Below are 21,118 nucleotides of genomic sequence, written 5' to 3'. Positions count from 1 at the left end.
TATTTTTATAAGGCAATTGAGAGGGCTTTACAGAAAAGCATCAAATGAAAAAGACACACACTGTCAAATGAAATGTAAGTACAGTGGAAAACAGTGATTTAAGAGCTGATGGGTTTGCAGAACAAGATACCTGACTGTTCTGTATTGTTCCTGAAATACAATACCAAGTAACGTGTTTAAAATTAAATAAGAGCCCAGTTTGATGATGCACCCTATTTAATAGTATTTGTGTCCCATAATTCATCTTTAAGAAAACAGGGTCCGTTTGATGACGAAATGTAGCTGACTCAAGTCGCACATAGGTTGACTGTCATTCTTAATTTTTTCGGACAGATGGAAAATGAATTGCAAAAGTTTAAAGACCTCAAATGTTTTGAAGTTAATAAAATGATTACATAAGCCTACACAGTAATACTTGTCATTGTCCCCCTCTCTCAGCTTGTGTAAAGGAAGGACACTTTATTCCGTGGTGCGTGATGCCAAGGTTGTCCTGGATGTTAACAAAACAAGACAGATCGCACAAGAGATGGTCAAGGTAAAACAACTCTGCACTGATTCCCCGGAACACTTGTGCAGTGCCCATCACATTACAGAAAAGTCATATTCCTCTCTCTCTCTGTCCTCAGGGGATGGGCTACCTCCATGCAAAGGGGATCTTACACAAAGAAATGAAGTCCAAAAACGTGTTTTATGACAACGGGAAAGTCGTCATTACCGACTTTGGACTCTTCACCATATCAGGGGTTTTGCAGGCTGGCAGGTAATTATTTTCAGCACACATCTGAGACAGGAAAAGGACTTAGGCAGTCATTTGCCTTGGAAACAGAATGACATTATTTCAACACATGGCACACATGGTATAGGGACTATGACACCTTGAGAGGAGGTATATGGTCTACTTATTCACAAAAAGTAACTTTATTTTGTATTCTTCTTTTGAAGTAAAAGCAGTCTGTAAACATACTGTGCAATCTTTCAAGCAAGATTCTTCTTAACGAACCTGATTTACTTCAGCTTTTGTAAACATTCTTTAACCAATATTATTTTAGCTTTACTGCTCTGAAGTGTATTGCCTAGTTTTATGACTGGCTTTAAAGGGGCAATATTATGCTTATTTTCAGGTTCATGATTGTATTTTGTGTCTTTACTGTGACTAGTTTTCCTGCTTTAATGTTCAAAAAGCTCTTTCTTTTTCTCATACTGCCTGTGCTGACACACCCCTTTTCACCCTCTGTCTGAAACCAGAGTGCAGTCTGCTCTGATTGGTTAGCTGTCCGGCTCTGTTATGATTGGTAAAACGCTTAGAGATGTACCGCCCCTTAGCCTGTCACGTACAATGTTTTGGAGTGCTAGTCAATAGAAGCAAGAGTGGTCCTTAGTGATGTCACTATGTTACAGGAGGAAACAATGGAGTTCAATAAAGGCGTTTTGGGGTTTTAAGCCTTAACCGACCATTTAAATGCACAGAAAGCTATATAACACACTAAAAGAAAGGGAATACCCCAAAGAGCATAATAGGGCCCCTTGTAAAAAGAAATAGAGGAGCAACACCCTTTTTTTGGTTGGATCAACAGCATTGGATGTTGGGTAATGACATAACGCCTCAAATGTAACTGAAAGTTCAACATTTTCTTGGCAATATTACATCTTTGCTGTAAGTATAACATCACTTAATAACCCTTAATCGTCTTCAGTAACCGTTTTCATGGCTGAAAAAAAGGAATCGTATAGCTTATCCAGTTGAGATTGACCTCATGAAGCCATGACTTTCATCATTAACCCTTCAGAAGTTCTTCGGTAGTGAAAGACAGACCTGCAGGCTTTCTGAATACGCCTACATCTGCAGGCCAAGCAGGATCGTTTTAACAGTACATTTTCCAAGTATGTAATCAGACAAATAACATACCTGACTTCGTCTGACATTTTACATTGTCGACAAGCAGGTTATAGCACCTACAAACAAATGTAGTTTTTATAAGTTGAGCTTCTAAACCTTACAATTAATTGTCAAGTGAAGAAAATACTGTAGGTGTGAGGGTAAGGTGACGGGAGATCTAGAATAAAGCACACTTTATTGTTGTACATAGATATTTGAATAGTGTTCCTTGAAATGTGTCTGACCTACAGAACAGAGCTGTTATTGTAACAATATGCCAGCGATGCAGCTGAAAAGCCCAAAGTGTTCATACTTTTCTTGAACAATAATTGAAGGCAACATCCTCCACTTATCTTATTATGTCTATCTGCAAAGACAATGTAGTATAATGAAAAAGCGAAAACAAACATCTCTACTGTGGCTTGGCAGAATGGTAAATAAGATCAACAAACCCTGACATGTTCTCTCTATGTTTCCTCGTCCTCCAGCCGAAGAGAAGACAAACTGAGGATCCCCAACGGCTGGCTGTGTCACCTGGCCCCAGAAATAATCGAGCAGCTCTCCCCAGAGACAGAGGAGGACAAACTTCCCTTCTCCAAACAGTCGGATGTCTTTGCCTTTGGGTATGTGTCGTCTCAGCTGAAGCCCTCCTGTGTGTTTTCTTTACAGACAATATGCCAAAGCCTGATGTTGGTCGATCTTCGCCCACTGTTGACAGAGAGGGTAAACAAAACCCAAATATTCATGCGAAATAAATTATTTCTTACTTTTCTACAGAGCAGCCAAAAACTCCACATCACATGACGAAAAGGCGACTCTCATTAACACGTTTCCAGATCTCATTATAGATTTTCACTGCTTACTGCTTTATTTAATGAGAGCAGGATAAGACGTTTTAAAACTTAATTGCTTGAAATGTATCTGATTTTGACATTTACACCCCTTGGTCCAATATGACAGATTTTGGGAAGGATCATATATCCTCAGGAACAGTGAAGACCCCTGACTTACCGCATCTCCTTTATGAATGAACCTTTAGTTACAGTGGTGATGGGGATTCAAATTGTCAACTGGCAACTGGAAGAGAGCAAGATATTGGAGAAACTATATTACAGAACTCTCTGACTTGTGATTGGTTCCCCCATGTTGGTGCAAGAGAAGGTTGGAAGCTTAGTTTTTTTTAAAGAGTTATCTTTTTTAATTTTAAACTGTTGGATAATTACAGGAAAAAGGGAAATTGTGTGACATCATTTAATGTATTAGGCAGAGGAGTGACTCCATCAGATTTGCAAAGGAAGCTGGTTTTCGATTATATATATATATAATATGTTCTAAACCTCATTGTTACGTCCCGGCTCGTGGAAAGTAACATAGAACCAGTTGGAAATTGGTCAATTAGAAGTTGTTTATTGAGGGAGCTCAATACAATTGGCCACAAGCAGCCACAATCAAAACAAAAGGCCACAAAGGCACCGGTTTAAATAAACAACAAAGGGAACTAAGGAAGACTCTTTAAATAAGAGTTTTAACAAGTTAGTACACAAACAAAAGAAAACCTCACTTCTAAAGTGGGAAAAGGAATTGGGCTAACAAAAATAGGCTGTTATAAAACACAGTCTGGGGACAAGTTAACAACAGTTAACGTTGTACTAAAGATAAACAGATTTACAAGTATAAGCACAAATATGCAAACAACTACTGTAAGTGAACCACTGTTAACGGGGCTATCACAAAATGTACAGAGGGAGTAACGAGAGACGTCTGCCACAGATTCAGACCTCTGGCTTTTAGAAACTTTTACATTTTGGCTTCACAACATTAGTTGTGTGTGGTAGTTTGTTTACTCGGTGTACGTCTCAGCTGCACAGGAGGTTATGGGGTTTGATGAGTGTCAGGCAATTTGATGAGTGTCAGGCAAAAACAAGCGGTTTCTGGGAATTGAAAAGTAGAATTCAACCTCGATCAATATAGCATCTAAGGAAAATAAAATTACAATCTCCATTCATATAAAGTAAACATAAAAATAAAGTAAACATATATTGTGACTGCAAAGAAAGACAAGCTAAGGAATTGTACATATATTAAAATGAATGTATAGAAGGGTGGCTTGTTTGTGGGTTTTTACATTTTTCTCTTTTTTTGCTGAAGTACTTGGTAGTCTAAATCGTTTGGGGTGATGGAAATAATGATTCAACAATATCTTATCATTCGCCAATAGTATCTACCAATGCTGTCATCTTAATTTATTATGTGTTACAGTAGTATAAAGCAGAAGAACAGCGGTACACATTGTTTAAAACAAAGCATATTATGGTTTGTTTTGAATACAAAAAATAATGTTATAATATTTTGTAAACGGGAAGTATCTTTCGGCTAAGTTTGCAAACCACTTGCATTGTATGATTTTGGTGGCTAGGCGGAATGTATTATTCCATTAACAGTGAATTGTAGTTGTTAATGGCAAAATGAATTGAACCAAACCACAGTTTTAGAATATATATATGATATTGTTGGGTAAGGACAGTTGGGTTCATTTTGACTGAAATCATCACACCTACTAGATTGCTTCTCTTGAGTGTCCCTCTGGTTTCTCAAACCAAAGCGTCCTGCCTCTCCTCCTCTAAAGTCCAATTTTAAATTTAATTAGTTAATTAAAAATACCCAGGGCGCCTGTTCCTCCTCCAATCCCATTACTTATTCATTTGAGGGGGTGGACCCTGCTTTGTTGGCTCCTAGCACTATTGCATTTTCAGATGGTCACCCATATGGAGGTTTTGTTGCTTTATCATCCTGAAGGGAAGAAGAGTGCAGTGCTGGTGCACAATGTCCAGCTGCTCTCATATCTCTTGTGTTTCCTAGAGGTGACCCCCATGGCTGTTTTACATATTCATCGAAAACTTTCTACTCCTGGCAAAGAGCTATTTTTACGCTAATCAAACTAGACGTGCAAGAGCAGAATGAAAACAACCGCTTATTCACACGCTTACATGTAAGCGTAATGAGCTGTTTTTAGAAATGTACTGTCGCTTTAAATTCTGGATTTAAAGGGCACCTATCATGCAAAATGCACTTTTTGATGTCTTTTATACCTAAATATGTTTCCCCGGTGTGTCAGGGAACTCTCAAAGTGTCAGAAAACAAAACCCTCTCTCTTTTCCTCCTTACCCAAATCTCTAAAAACAGGGGCACAACCAAGCTGACCCAAGTTCCCATCAGCAAAAACACGTGGGTTTGCTGTCCTGGCTCCAAAATGGTGGAATGAGCTCCCCATTGACATCAGGACAGCAGATAGCTTACACACCTTCCGGCGCAAACTGAAAACTCATCTCTTTTGACTCCACTTCGAGCGATAGAATTACTAACAAAGCACTTATATACTTATAAAGGACTGGCTTATCTAAAGCCAGTTGAGTAGCACTTGAAATGTTTTGGCTCTATGAAGCCTGATGTACTTATATGATTCTGTTTTCTTCAAGTTTGTATCTTCTTGGTCGAATACACTTATTTTGAGTCGCTTTGGATAAAAGCGTCAGCTAAATGTAATGTAATGCCTAAAAATAGCATAATAGGAGACCCTTAAGTTATAGATTAAATTCATCCACGGAATTCTAATGTTTGCTATAAAACTGCGCAGAGCATCATCAACTGTTGTCAGTGAATCTGAAAGCTGATTAAAACATTGAGTTTGATGGCTTACAGAAGTCGCACCTGGAATCTTGCCTGGTGGCATTAGCACTGGGCGGAATGTGAACCCTCCGTAGCTGTGTTTTAGGAAATATGGTGTTGTAGACAGACAGTACAAAGCGCTGACCATCTCTTTGTTCCTCTTTCATCACAGCACCATCTGGTACGAGTTACACGCACGTGAGTGGCCTTACAAGAGTCAGCCAGCAGAGGTGATCATCTGGCAGATTGGCAGCGGGATGAAGCCAAACCTCGCCCAAACTGGCATGGGGAAGGAGATATCAGTAAGGGCTCTCTTTCTTTTTCATTTGTCACAATTTGTTAATTATCCTATTTGTGAAACTTAAGTGCATTCCTGCTTTTTCTCTCAGCCCATTAAATCAATAGTTACGGCTGTAACTACGGTTCTATGAGTCCCGGATGACCGCCAGAGGCGGTGCTTTAAGCACTGGATATGTCCATCGCGCGAATGCGCAGCTCGAGTACCAATAACAACAAAGTCACCTGTGACCCACGTGACACCGGCTATATCAGCCGGTGTCGTCAGAGGATCTGTTCCGGGACTCATAGAACCATAGTTACAGCCGTAACTATCGTTCTATTTTGTCCCTACTGACCGCCAGAGGCGGTGCTTTAAGCACTGGATGACTTATACCAACAATGTCATGAAGAATCCAAGCCCTTGCTCACCACTGGAAACAGCGGAGCTCGGCAAAAGGACCACGCCCAAAGAATGGGGAGTGGCGACATTGACCTGATGACAACTGGAGAATGTGCCAGAAGACGCCCACGACGCCGCGGCGCAGATGGTCTCCAGGGGCACCACCCTCAGGGCAGCCCAAGATGTTGAGATGCTCCTTGTAGAGTGGCATCTCAGCCTGATGGCAGGGGGCGGCCACTGGCCCCGTAAGCCTGTGAGATGGTATCGACAACCCAGTGGGGCAGCCACTGGTTAGAGGGCATAACCTCCTTTAGTGCCGCCAGGGCAAAATCAAGAGTTGCTCCTACTGCCGTATACAGGCAGTAGCCTTGATATACGCCCTTTGGGCACTCCCAGGGCACAGCAACTTCGACGTGCCGTACTCCTGAATGTCAAAGCGTGCCAGCTGGGCAGGCTGATTGAAGTGGGTTTGTGGAAGGACCCCGGGCAGGAATGCCACATTTGCCCAAAGGGCAACACCTGAGAGTCCCACCTTGGGCATGTATTGTTTATGGAGAGGACATGCAACTCTCCGACTCGCTTCCCTGAGGCTATGGCAAGCAGAAATGCTGCCTTCGTGGGCAGCCACCTAAGCCCCACCTGAGCCAGGGGCTCGAAGGGAGGAGATGATAGGGCATCCGGCAGCAGGGGCAGGTCCCAAGCCGGAGCCCTCGGGGTGCTAGGGGGACGCTGCCGTAAAGCCCCTCTCATAAAGAGGGACACCGACCTGTGGCATCCCGCCGTGGCGCCGTCGACCCGAACATGTCGGGCAGAAATCGCAGCAACATAAATTCAAAGTGGAGTGAGAACGTCCACTATCTAGAAGGGACTGTTGTCTAAGCAACAACGTACATGCTGTCCACAAGGAACACGCACATTCTAGCCCCCCAGTTGGGGTAGAAAGTGCGTGAGTGCAAGCTGTACAGCCCGAAGCTCTAGCACGTTGACCTGGCGCGCACTCTCCTGGGCAGACCGCTGACCCTGAACGGTCCTGCCCTGCCGCACTGCACCCCATCCTGAGAGACATGCACCTATGGTGATGGTCTCCTGGCGGGATGGGATAGCGCCCATGGGCACGCCCACTAGGAGATAGGCCCCTCCAGCGTGACAGAGAGTGGAGGCAATGCTGCGACACCCTGACTTCCCTGTGCCTGTGCCACTTGGCGTCCAAGTGAAGGCTGTTCAGCCACATCTGCATGGGGCGCAACGACAGCGGGCCTAAGGGCCCAGCGGCCGAGGCAGCTGCCAGTCTGCCCAAGGGCCGGAGGAACTGAATATAAGGCACCATCTTGCCCGGCCCACGTGGAAGTAGGCATCCCTCAAGTCCACGGTTGAGAACCACTCCACCTGTGCATATGCAGTGGTCAGCATATAGAATGGCAGCACCTTCGGGAATCTGTTGATTCCTCTGAGGTCCAAGATCGGGCGAAATCCGCCGACTTTCTTGCTCACGAGAAAGTACGCCGAGTAGAACCCCCTGGGCTAAGCAGAGGATCTTACTGGCTTGATTGCGTCCTTGGACAGAAGGACGGACAACTCTTGGGCCAGAGCTAGGGCCCCTGCCGGATCGCTGACGACTGTCAATTAGACCCAGCCGAAGGCTAGGGGCCGGAGCTGCGGTCCGTACCCCTGGGTTAAGGCGAGAACACTACCTTCACTGGTTGAGTTAGAGACGAATGCCAGATGCAGCGTCACCGGGAGCGGGTGCGGGAACACAGCCTTCACCAGCTACCTGCTTAAAGGAATGCTCCACTCATTAGATAATTAATCAAAACTTCAGTATTTAGTGAAACATTATGTTTAAACCATACCCTGAAGAAATCAGCGATATTCCCCGGTAAATAATGATTTTATAGCTCTTTTTGATCAAAACCTGTATATTCCGTCAGGCCGCTGCCATTTTGCCCATTTTCAGTAGTCACGTGATGGTCGTGACGTCATCCATGCGTTCACTTTGTAAACACACGAAAACATGGCGAAGTTTTGAGCAATATGAAGAGATTGGAAGGGGGAATTCAGCCATACAGGTTCGAGCCTACTTAGTACTACTAAGTAGATACAATGATTTGGATTACTAGATATGTATGCATGTAGTACCACCCTTGCTAGCGATTCCCTCCCTAGTTTAGCATACTCAGCCTCGTTGTCCCTGGCCCTAGAACCACGATTTTATGGGGCCGGAAAAACTGGGGGAAAATACCCACTAGCCGGTACTACGCTATATGGAAAGGCCACCAAAAACTGGCCTGGCCTGGACGATAAAGGACGTTTAAACGGGGCTACCCGCTGCAATGGAAATGCGCTATAACATACCTTATTCTTACTCCGAGCACTACTTCTGGTCCTCCGTCGCTTCACACTTGCAGAGGGCGATTTCTCAACTGGCCGAACTGGTGTCCTGGTCGGTGATGACACCAGAAAGACCGATGGTACTGCATCTCCATTAAGTAATGGTTGTTCAATAAATCCCATGTTATGTTTTATCATACTCTCAGAGTAGTCGTCCGGAAACTTGAAATGTTCGCTGCATACATGCGCCTGTGGATCTTTCGGTTCGGGCCGGCCACATTTCGCTAGCCACTGCCTCCGAACGTACTTCCTACGCTTACCTTTTGGCAACAGATGGAACCGAGCATTCCGTGGATTGTTCCTATCAGAATTGTGGCAATGTTTCGCGATACAATGAGGCATATTTGAAGAGAGTAGCTACAGTAAATAACATGAACATCAACGTGTCCTCGAAACCAAACGCATGGTTTACGTCACGTCCGGTAAAATGGCGCCGCCCACAGTGTTGATGTTATTTCGGTAATTAATCAGTTTAAAATCACTGATAATGTCATCGGATTAAAAAAAAAAAAAAAAGACTGGCAGAGACTGGTCTGTTTTATCGGATGATAATTATTTAAAAATGAGTGTCATGAGCATACCATTCCTTTAATGGAGAAACAAGGCAGTTCCGCGTCTACCAGGAGCGGGGGCGAGAACACTGCCTTCACTGGTTGAGTTAGAGACGAATGCCAGATGCAGCGTAACCGGGAGCGGGTGCGGGAACACAGCCTTCACCAGCTACCTGCTTAAAGGAATGCTCCACTCATTAGATAATTAATCAAAACTTCAGTATTTAGTGAAACATTATGTTTAAACCATACCCTGAAGAAATCAGCGATATTCCCCGGTAAATAATGATTTTATAGCTCTTTTTTATCAAAACCTGTATATTCCGTCAGGCCGCTGCCATTTTGCCCATTTTCAGTAGTCACGTGATGGTCGTGACGTCATCCATGCGTTCACTTTGTAAACACACGAAAACATGGCGAAGTTTTGAGCAATATGAAGAGATTGGAAGGGGGAATTCAGCCATACAGGTTCGAGCCTACTTAGTACTACTAAGTAGATACAATGATTTGGATTACTAGATATGTATGCATGTAGTACCACCCTTGCTAGCGATTCCCTCCCTAGTTTAGCATACTCAGCCTCGTTGTCCCTGGCCCTAGAACCACGATTTTATGGGGCCGGAAAAACTGGGGGAAAATACCCACTAGCCGGTACTACGCTATATGGAAAGGCCACCAAAAACTGGCCTGGCCTGGATGATAAAGGACGTTTAAACGGGGCTACCCGCTGCAATGGAAATGCGCTATAACATACCTTATTCTTACTCCGAGCACTACTTCTGGTCCTCCGTCGCTTCACACTTGCAGAGGGCGATTTCTCAACTGGCCGAACTGGTGTCCTGGTCGGTGATGACACCAGAAAGACCGATGGTACTGCATCTCCATTAAGTAATGGTTGTTCAATAAATCCCATGTTATGTTTTATCATACTCTCAGAGTAGTCGTCCGGAAACTTGAAATGTTCGCTGCATACATGCGCCTGTGGATCTTTCGGTTCGGGCCTGCCACATTTCGCTAGCCACTGCCTCCGAACGTACTTCCTACGCTTACCTTTTGGCAACAGATGGAACCGAGCATTCCGTGGATTGTTCCTATCAGAATTGTGGCAATGTTTCGCGATACAATGAGGCATATTTGAAGAGAGTAACTACAGTAAATAACATGAACATCAACGTGTCCTCGAAACCAAACGCATGGTTTACGTCATGTCCGGTAAAATGGCGCCGCCCACAGTGTTGATGTTATTTCGGTAATTAATCAGTTTAAAATCACTGATAATGTCATCGGATTAAAAAAAAAAAAAAAAGACTGGCAGAGACTGGTCTGTTTTATCGGATTATAATTATTTAAAAATGAGTGTCATGAGCATACCATTCCTTTAACGGAGAAACAAGGCAGTTCCGCGTCTACCAGGAGCGGGGGCGAGAACACTGCCTTCACTGGTTGAGTTAGAGACGAATGCCAGATGCAGCGTAACCGGGAGTGGGTGCGGGAACACAGCCTTCACCAGCTACCTGCTTAACGGAAAAACGAGGCAGTTCAACGTCTACCAGGAGCGGGGGCGAGAACACTGCCTTCACTGGTTGAGTTAGAGACGAATGCCAGATGCAGCGTAACCGGGAGCGGGTGCGGGAACACAGCCTTCACCAGCTACCTGCTTAAAGGAATGCTCCACTCATTAGATAATTAATCAAAACTTCAGTATTTAGTGAAACATTATGTTTAAACCATACCCTGAAGAAATCAGCGATATTCCCCGGTAAATAATGATTTTATAGCTCTTTTTGATCAAAACCTGTATATTCCGTCAGGCCGCTGCCATTTTGCCCATTTTCAGTAGTCACGTGATGGTCGTGACGTCATCCATGCGTTCACTTTGTAAACACACGAAAACATGGCGAAGTTTTGAGCAATATGAAGAGATTGGAAGGGGGAATTCAGCCATACAGGTTCGAGCCTACTTAGTACTACTAAGTAGATACAATGATTTGGATTACTAGATATGTATGCATGTAGTACCACCCTTGCTAGCGATTCCCTCCCTAGTTTAGCATACTCAGCCTCGTTGTCCCTGGCCCTAGAACCACGATTTTATGGGGCCGGAAAAACTGGGGGAAAATACCCACTAGCCGGTACTACGCTATATGGAAAGGCCACCAAAAACTGGCCTGGCCTGGACGATAAAGGACGTTTAAACGGGGCTACCCGCTGCAATGGAAATGCGCTATAACATACCTTATTCTTACTCCGAGCACTACTTCTGGTCCTCCGTCGCTTCACACTTGCAGAGGGCGATTTCTCAACTGGCCGAACTGGTGTCCTGGTCGGTGATGACACCAGAAAGACCGATGGTACTGCATCTCCATTAAGTAATGGTTGTTCAATAAATCCCATGTTATGTTTTATCATACTCTCAGAGTAGTCGTCCGGAAACTTGAAATGTTCGCTGCATACATGCGCCTGTGGATCTTTCGGTTCGGGCCGGCCACATTTCGCTAGCCACTGCCTCCGAACGTACTTCCTACGCTTACCTTTTGGCAACAGATGGAACCGAGCATTCCGTGGATTGTTCCTATCAGAATTGTGGCAATGTTTCGCGATACAATGAGGCATATTTGAAGAGAGTAGCTACAGTAAATAACATGAACATCAACGTGTCCTCGAAACCAAACGCATGGTTTACGTCACGTCCGGTAAAATGGCGCCGCCCACAGTGTTGATGTTATTTCGGTAATTAATCAGTTTAAAATCACTGATAATGTCATCGGATTAAAAAAAAAAAAAAAGACTGGCAGAGACTGGTCTGTTTTATCGGATGATAATTATTTAAAAATGAGTGTCATGAGCATACCATTCCTTTAATGGAGAAACAAGGCAGTTCCGCGTCTACCAGGAGCGGGGGCGAGAACACTGCCTTCACTGGTTGAGTTAGAGACGAATGCCAGATGCAGCGTAACCGGGAGCGGGTGCGGGAACACAGCCTTCACCAGCTACCTGCTTAAAGGAATGCTCCACTCATTAGATAATTAATCAAAACTTCAGTATTTAGTGAAACATTATGTTTAAACCATACCCTGAAGAAATCAGCGATATTCCCCGGTAAATAATGATTTTATAGCTCTTTTTTATCAAAACCTGTATATTCCGTCAGGCCGCTGCCATTTTGCCCATTTTCAGTAGTCACGTGATGGTCGTGACGTCATCCATGCGTTCACTTTGTAAACACACGAAAACATGGCGAAGTTTTGAGCAATATGAAGAGATTGGAAGGGGGAATTCAGCCATACAGGTTCGAGCCTACTTAGTACTACTAAGTAGATACAATGATTTGGATTACTAGATATGTATGCATGTAGTACCACCCTTGCTAGCGATTCCCTCCCTAGTTTAGCATACTCAGCCTCGTTGTCCCTGGCCCTAGAACCACGATTTTATGGGGCCGGAAAAACTGGGGGAAAATACCCACTAGCCGGTACTACGCTATATGGAAAGGCCACCAAAAACTGGCCTGGCCTGGATGATAAAGGACGTTTAAACGGGGCTACTCGCTGCAATGGAAATGCGCTATAACATACCTTATTCTTACTCCGAGCACTACTTCTGGTCCTCCGTCGCTTCACACTTGCAGAGGGCGATTTCTCAACTGGCCGAACTGGTGTCCTGGTCGGTGATGACACCAGAAAGACCGATGGTACTGCATCTCCATTAAGTAATGGTTGTTCAATAAATCCCATGTTATGTTTTATCATACTCTCAGAGTAGTCGTCCGGAAACTTGAAATGTTCGCTGCATACATGCGCCTGTGGATCTTTCGGTTCGGGCCGGCCACATTTCGCTAGCCACTGCCTCCGAACGTACTTCCTACGCTTACCTTTTGGCAACAGATGGAACCGAGCATTCCGTGGATTGTTCCTATCAGAATTGTGGCAATGTTTCGCGATACAATGAGGCATATTTGAAGAAAGTAGCTACAGTAAATAACATGAACATCAATGTGTCCTCGAAACCAAACGCATGGTTTACGTCACGTCCGGTAAAATGGCGCCGCCCACAGTGTTGATGTTATTTCGGTAATTAATCAGTTTAAAATCACTGATAATGTCATCGGATTAAAAAAAAAAAAAAAAGACTGGCAGAGACTGGTCTGTTTTATCGGATTATAATTATTTAAAAATGAGTGTCATGAGCATACCATTCCTTTAACGGAGAAACAAGGCAGTTCCGCGTCTACCAGGAGCGGGGGCGAGAACACTGCCTTCACTGGTTGAGTTAGAGACGAATGCCAGATGCAGCGTAACCGGGAGTGGGTGCGGGAACACAGCCTTCACCAGCTACCTGCTTAACGGAAAAACGAGGCAGTTCAACGTCTACCAGGAGCGGGGGCGAGAACACTGCCTTCACTGGTTGAGTTAGAGACGAATGCCAGATGCAGCGTAACCGGGAGCGGGTGCGGGAACACAGCCTTCACCGGCTACCTGCTTAACGGAGAAGCGAGGCAGTTCAACGTCTACCAGGAGCAGGGGCGAGAACACTGCCTTCACTGGTTGAGTTAGAGACGAATGCCAGATGCAGCGTAACCGGGAGCGGGTGCGGGAACACAGCCTTCACCAGCTACCTGCTGAACGGGAAGAGTAGAGCGGTGCTACTACTCACCGAACAGAAAAAGGGATGTAGCTACATCCGCATTACCGGTAGAGGGAGCGGGAGCGAGAGCACCTAGCTGGGTAAAATAAAGAAGCTTAACAGTACACGCAAGACGTTAGCCGAGCAGCTGCTGCTAACGATCAAGCGAGATCAAGTAAAATAACACACATGTTTAAGACCAGATAACTAGCTTCTAAAGAAGAGAACAGCACAGAGCCGTAGTTACAGCAGTAACCATGGCCAGTGCTCACACGGCATATAACCGTAGTTACAGTAGTAACTATGGCCAGTACTTACACGGCTTAGAACCGTAGTTACAGTCGTAACTATGGCCAGAACTTACACAGCATAGAGCCGTAGTTACAGTAGTAACTCTGGCCAGTACTTGCACGGCTTGGAACCGTAGTTACAGTAGTAACTATGGCCAGTACTTACATGGCTTGGAACCGTAGTTACAGTAGTAACTATGACCAGTACTTACACAGCATAGAGCCGTTTATGGTATTGACTATGGCCAGTACTTGCACGGCTTGGAACCGTAGTTACAGTAGTAACTATGGCCAGTACTTACGGCTTAAAACCGTAGTTACAGTAGTAACTATGGCCAGTACTTACACAGCATAGAGCCGTAGTTACGGTATTGACTATGGCCAGTACTTACACGGCTTAAAACCGTAGTTACAGTAGTAATTATGGCCAGTACTTACGGGTTAGAACCTTAGTTACAGTAGTAACTGTGGCCGGTGCCTTAAAGTGTCAGCCAAACGGCTGCCCACTAGATAATATAATATTGGGAGGATGAAATCCTCCTTAATGGCCACACATGCAGAGCACACAGCACACACAGTGAAGATTGTTCTCTGCATATCGTCCTAGTGCTAGGAGTCTAGTACTAGGAGCAGTAAATACAACGATATAGCGCTACTGCAACCATACCATGCGTTTACCGGGAGCGGGAGCGAGAGCACTGCCCTCACCGGCTGAGTTAAATAATTAAGCTTAACAGTACATGCAAGGTGTTAGCCAAGCGGCTGCTGCTAACAATCAAGCAACCAAGTCAGAACACAATGTTAAGACCAGATAATTAGCTTCTAAGAAAGAGAACAGCCCGCATAGAACCATAGGCCATGGTTACAGTAGTAACCGCAAATGCGGAGCACACAGCACCCGCAGTGAAGATGTTCTCTGCATATCATCCTAGTGCTAGGAGTCTAGTACTAGGAGCAGTAATACAACGATCTAGCGCTACTGCAATCAAACCCTATGTTACCGGGAGCGGGAGCACTGCCCTCACCGGCTGAGTTAATAGTTAAGCTTAACAGCAAGGTGTTAGCCAAGCGGCTGCTGCCAACAATCAAGTGACCAAGTCAGAACACAAATGTTAAGACCAGATAATAGCTTCTAAGAAATAGAAAGTACTTACCTTACTCTATGCATCTAAACGAAAAACGGGTTTAAAATATGACACTCTGGGCTTTCCATACTAAATTGAATGAGGGACGCAGCCAAAGCTGGGACTCAAATGCTAATGATAGCTCGGGCACAACGCCACAAGCAGAACTTTCAAAAGAGCATTAGGGCAACGTTATGGGAGAGGAAGCGGGAACACTGTCGTCACCAGAAAGTCTAAGCCAAACAAAAAATAAGACAGCAATCAGGGCAACTTGGCTGGGAGAGGGTGCGGGGACACAGCCATCACCAGCAACAAGCTGACACCAACCTGTCTGTCGAGGCTCTGCACAGCGCACAGCCGGCCACAGCTCCTGGAGGACGCGTTAACGACCCGTAGCTCCGACTGTTAGTTACGAAGCTGCACGCGGCCAGCTGCTTGCAGAGAAATCCCTCAGATCAAACGTTCAAACCTGAACGCTGTAGGCTACAAAAATGTAGCCATGGTACCCTCGCGCAGCGAGAAGATGAAAGGAACAGATCCTCTGACGACACCGGCTGATATAGCCGGTGTCACGTGGGTCACAGGTGACTTTGTTGTTATTGGTACTCGAGCTGCGCATGCGCGCGATGGACATATCCAGTGCTTAAATCACCGCCTCTGGCGGTCAGTAGGGACGAAATAGAACCTAGATCAGAAGTGCTCCAACACAATGTTGATTATTACTCGGAAATTAACTTCTCGTGATAAAGACAATGTGCAATCTCGGGCTAGTTTCACAGACTGTTTTCAAGACAATACCCAAGAACAAAGAAACGTTTTAGAAGTGAAATCTCTGCAAAAAAAAAGATTCAGAAGATGACAATTAGATATGCTTTGTTTTGACACTTTGGTTAGGCTCTTATACCACCACATAAAAATAAAAGTGCTGACTGTGTTGCTGAGTGATCCAAACTAAACATGTATTACTTTGACCTCATACAGTATCTTTGTCTCATATTTCAAATTGTACAACTTTACATTGTGAAACCTTCTGTTTAAGAATTATACAATCAAATCAATATTTGAGAAAAGTATACTGAGTCTCTAGAGATAGTTTGAGAATGTAACTATTTCCAAAGTAGGTATTGCAAAATGCAAAAACGTATTCAGATTACTTTTAGATTACTTTTGGATTACTTTCTTTTTCCTTCACAGATGGGTATGTTTTGGTGAACAGGAGACACAAAAAGCAAAAGGAAACTGAACGTGTTTTTACTGTTTTAATGGCGTATCAAGAGCACAACTGAAACATAACTTCTGAAACGATGTAACAACATAATACACTTTCTGGGGATGCAGCTTGTGATGTGAGGAGTGAGGGAGTCGCCTTCTGTCCTGCCATTTCATTTGCTCTTCCACATTAGTCTGGCCCCACTCCATATGAATGATATGAAGTCCGTTATCCCGACTTATTTATTTATTTTCGAGATAGTTACCGGTGCGCCAAGGAGGAAGTGAAGTGGAGCACACAGGAGACAACCATTTCATTGCAGACTGTTATATTTATTGGGGAAATTACAGTGCATACATTATTTGAGATATATTTCGAACTCCGACTTCATTTTAAGGACATTTCGGCCAGGGGTGTAGAGCTATATTTGTTTAAACACCGGATTGGCAAAACAGGAGAGTGTGTGCACCAGGAGGCAGCGGGAACGTTAACTCAGCCTCTGAGAAGAGGAGCGTGCAGTGCCTTTCACGCACCGCCTTTCACGCACCGCCTTTCACGCACCGCCTTCACTGTGTTTACCTTCAGAATCATTAGAAAGGCTAACGAGCGACCGCAGGCTGATATGTTTTAACCACACACACCTCTACACACACACACACACACACACACACACGATTTAAATGCAGACTTGTGTTCCTCCATGTTTCGTTGTTATCGTTTCACTGAATAGGTTTTGTGCGTTGTGATGATTCGGCTGTACCTTTAGTAATGAATATTAAATGTTGAGAGGAAATCTTTCAACCAATAATTCCAATAAGTAATCCAAAATGTATTCACTTCAGGTTTACGAAAGTAACTGTAAACAGATTACTCATTTTTCAAATGTAACGCGAGCTGAATACAGTTACTTGATTTTTGTATTCTGACTATGTAACGCCGTTACATGTATTCCATTACAACCCAACCCTGCCTAGAACACAGTACTACTCAAATTGTGTTTTATCGGTATTCAACACGTAACAGCAGCCGTCATCACTTCCGGTGATGCCACAGCAGCCTATACAATTCGAGGTTATATATCTGGTGGAAATTCACACAATGCACAAATGTTTACAGTGTATGGCTAGGGAAGTGTCGGATTGAGACACAGCGCAAGTACATCAAGGAAAATCAAGACTTTTATTTGCACGTATTCCTTCATTAATCAGCACATCTAAAAGCTTGTTTTCCCTTGTATCTTTCACAGGACATTCTGCTTCTGTGCTGGGCGTACAAGCAGGATGAGCGGCCCAGCTTCTCCAAGCTGGTAGATTTACTGGAAAAGTTGCCAAAACGGAATCGTCGCCTTTCCCACCCAGGGCACTTCTGGAAGTCAGCTGAGTATGTCAAATGAGTTAGGGACACAAAACAACAAACAATCAGCAACTATATAAAAAAAATATGCCGCCATTACTCTTCATAAATAACCCATCTCCTTAAAGAATGCACTGAATCCAAAAGCCAGCCCAGTGATGAAAACTGCCCGTGCTGTGTGTACTTTCATGGAATGTTGGCATGTGTGTGTACAGAGACTGTCAGGCTTCTCAAAGCAGTCGGGACTCATATTTCCTTTGGTTTGATTTGAACCATACTAGATATTTTTTCCTTTATCTTTTTTGTCTTTTACTATTGACTTGATCCCTTCATTATATTTGATTTGATTTTGTGGATGTATCTTGCTTGTAACTTTTGACTGATCACATCATCCTGGACTTTAAAAAAAAATATGTTTGAGATCAAATGTAGATTTATTTTCCAATGTCTTCTTGTGTTCTGCTTTGAATGAATGTAACTGTTGTACATCACACATTGTATATATTCATAGCATTGTCTTGCCATTCCTTATGTCTGTCAACTGTGTAGATCATTTTGTCACTGTTACCTCATGGTCTCTCATGTGTGGATGTCTGAATAAGCTACATGTTTGTCTCAAAAGCTTTATTTAACTTTCAAAAATGGTCCTCTTATTTACACCGTACCATTTGAATGTGAAGAGGCCAGCATCCCTGTTTGTGTAGGGATGTGTTGGCACCGTTCTTTGATGGGAGAATGTTCTCTCTTGAATATTGCCTTTGAACATAAGTGAGATGTTTGAACAATAAGAGTCTTTGGGGGGGAAAGCCAGTCAGACCAGGACTTCCTCACTTGACGCTGTTCTGAGAAATCGCTGACACTTGAAATGTATCTCATCAACTAATTACCCTTTAGATATGCTATCACTGAGCCCCCTAAACCCCCATCACCCATTTATAAATGCATATTATTTTTACATTAACTGAAATGTTTTCTGATTAGTGTATGAAATGGTTTATTATAATAGTTTGGAAACGTTAAGACGACCTATTGCTGGGTCTGAGGACCAGAATCATTTAGATCTTCACAGGAAAATCATGTGACTGTTAGACGGGTAAAGGGAGCACACAACCTTTGAAAGGAAACACAAAAACTCAGAGAAGAAGTCCTCCTTTGTTTGGCACATGGTCAAATTAGTTTGGAGCTGCTCAAAAGCAGTGTTGTAGTCAGGTTGAATTTACATTCATTCAGCCTCAACTAGAATTATTTTTCCAAAGATTATTAAACTTATATTCCTTTAACTTTGCTTTGACGCATTTCCTCAAATACCTATAAGGCACACATTGAAGGTAAAAGTTAATGTTTATTTTATATAGTACGCTTGAAGTTAGTTATTAATAAATCAGGAATTTTCATACTAAGTTACTCAGTTCAAGTGAAAGACATGTCCACTGAAATCAATTAATTTTCAGTTTATTTAATAAAACAAAGGTCTAGTACATGCATATAGTGCAAAGGTACTCTTGAACAAACACACACACACATTTACAGACACTTACATGTTCTTCTATCATGAGGACCGTCATTGACATAATGCCTAACCCTAACCCTACACTTACCTTAGCCATCACAACTAAATGCCTACCACAGCCCTTACCTTAATATTACCTTAACCTAAGCCTCAGTCCGACCAAAGTCTTAACCCTCAAACAGGTCTTTAGAAGAAGTGAGGACCGGAAAAAATTTCCTCACTTTTCAAACGGTCCTCTCTTTGTAGCAAGAACAAACACACACACACACACACACACACACATACATATACAAAGAAAGAAAGTAAAGACAAATATGATTTTTAGTTGGAACACACCTTGAAAATGAATTGCAAGTCTTTATTCTATATATTAATACGTATATCATAAGTTATTTTTAACTTACAGGTATCGGTAATCTTTTAGCAAACAAAATCGTTTTTAATAATGCTTCTTCTTGACTACAACACTGCCGAGAAAAGTGACTCTGGAGGACAAATTAATCACAAACTTGCCTTTTTGTTTTTTTAAATCTTAATTTGTTTCATTTAAACAAAGCAAATTATTGAGTTATTGGATTATAAAGTTACAGTAAAAACAAAGTAACTTCAATCTGGCTGAACTTTCCCTTCCACATACTGTATCACAAAAGACATATCACAATGCTAAAGACCACCCCAGGCCATTTTTCTACTTTCTACTATATATCATTATATATTTTAAATGTGTGTTATAAAGATATAACAAGTCTGAGTCATATCATCATGAATTGGAAGCTTTGGCGTCATTTGAGCTGTATACTGCTTTTGATTCTCTCTAGCCACGTGGAATATATAGAGACAATCCAATCATGTTTAATAGCCATTTTCAATTCATTATATACACATCTGCCAGTGTTGGAAAATGCATACAAACAATCTGCTGCTGTTTTTGGAGTCTGTCTATTTTGGAATTGCTGGGATTCAAATATTGTAAGTGGATCATTTATATTTGTACTGTTTACAACTTTCAAGTGCATGAGTTGGACTATCAAAGATTGATTATTGTTATGAAAAAAAATCCTTCTACACTATATATATAAAAGTTATGTGAGCATTTTTCTGATGAACTGTTGTCCATTGAGCAGTTGGATCTCAATACCTAATGAAGTTTTACGTCAGGCTTTGCCAAACTTTTCAACAGCTTTGTTTGACAGAATGGTTGTTTCAGAATATTTATAGATTATATAATTGATTAGACTAGCATTTAAATAAGATAAAAGGAGTTGCGGCCTGTGCACATGCTAGAGTTGAAAACAACCTGACTGGACAACAATCAAAGATCTAACATTAGTGCCAAGTGTACATAACCGATTGTAGACTATGTTTTATCGTCACTTGCAGTAATATCAATATCCTTGTGAATTGTTTTGACTTCTTTCTTTTGAATGTACGAATTGTGTTGTGTTTTTTTGTTGTTTCTGTTATCAGTTCATTTAAACTTATTATCATTTTCCTTCTACTTGCATAAACATTGATGCTGTGTTGTTTCTTTTCCTTGATTCCGTCCTTGTATTGTAGATGATAGCTCCAAACAGCTTGTATTTAATGATGCCTTATGGTCCATGGCTTAGTGATGGTTATATTTTGACCACAAGCTCTTTTATTTGCACTCATCCTTTACAAAGTGTATGACAATAAAAATATGTTTTCATTTTGAATGTTTTCTGTTTCTTTTATGTCATGTTTTATCTTAGTCAACCCTTATCCATATTTGACTTTGGTTGACATTTTTACCACATCTTTGAAAGGCAAACGTAATGTTGAGTCAGTGTTTACCACCTAATTAATGTTTGACGCATGAGGCGATCT

General features: G+C 42.8%; 1 protein-coding gene across 6 annotated transcripts in view; it reads left to right on the top strand.

Moving 5' to 3' along the window:
* The window catches only part of ksr2 (kinase suppressor of ras 2), a 142,640-nt gene that overhangs the window by 115,230 nt on the left and 6,292 nt on the right, over positions 1-21,118 (top strand). For 5 of the 6 annotated variants that reach the window (XM_034225255.1, XM_034225257.1, XM_034225256.1 and 2 more), the window contains 5 exons: positions 439-535; positions 627-760; positions 2,365-2,499; positions 5,715-5,844; positions 17,654-20,967. In XM_034225255.1, coding sequence (XP_034081146.1) covers positions 439-535; positions 627-760; positions 2,365-2,499; positions 5,715-5,844; positions 17,654-17,800 — 643 coding nt within the window. In that variant the 3' untranslated portion in view covers positions 17,801-20,967. Of the gene's footprint in view, positions 1-438; positions 536-626; positions 761-2,364; positions 2,500-5,714; positions 5,845-17,653; positions 20,968-21,118 lie in introns of those variants that run through there. The other variant, XM_034225254.1, reaches the window with a different exon arrangement.

Source organism: Gymnodraco acuticeps, unplaced genomic scaffold (genome assembly GCF_902827175.1).
Source record: "Gymnodraco acuticeps unplaced genomic scaffold, fGymAcu1.1, whole genome shotgun sequence".
NCBI classification, from domain to species: domain Eukaryota; kingdom Metazoa; phylum Chordata; class Actinopteri; order Perciformes; family Bathydraconidae; genus Gymnodraco; species Gymnodraco acuticeps.
Note: the sequence above shows the minus strand (reverse complement) of the source record. Positions and strands in the feature narration are given on the sequence as shown.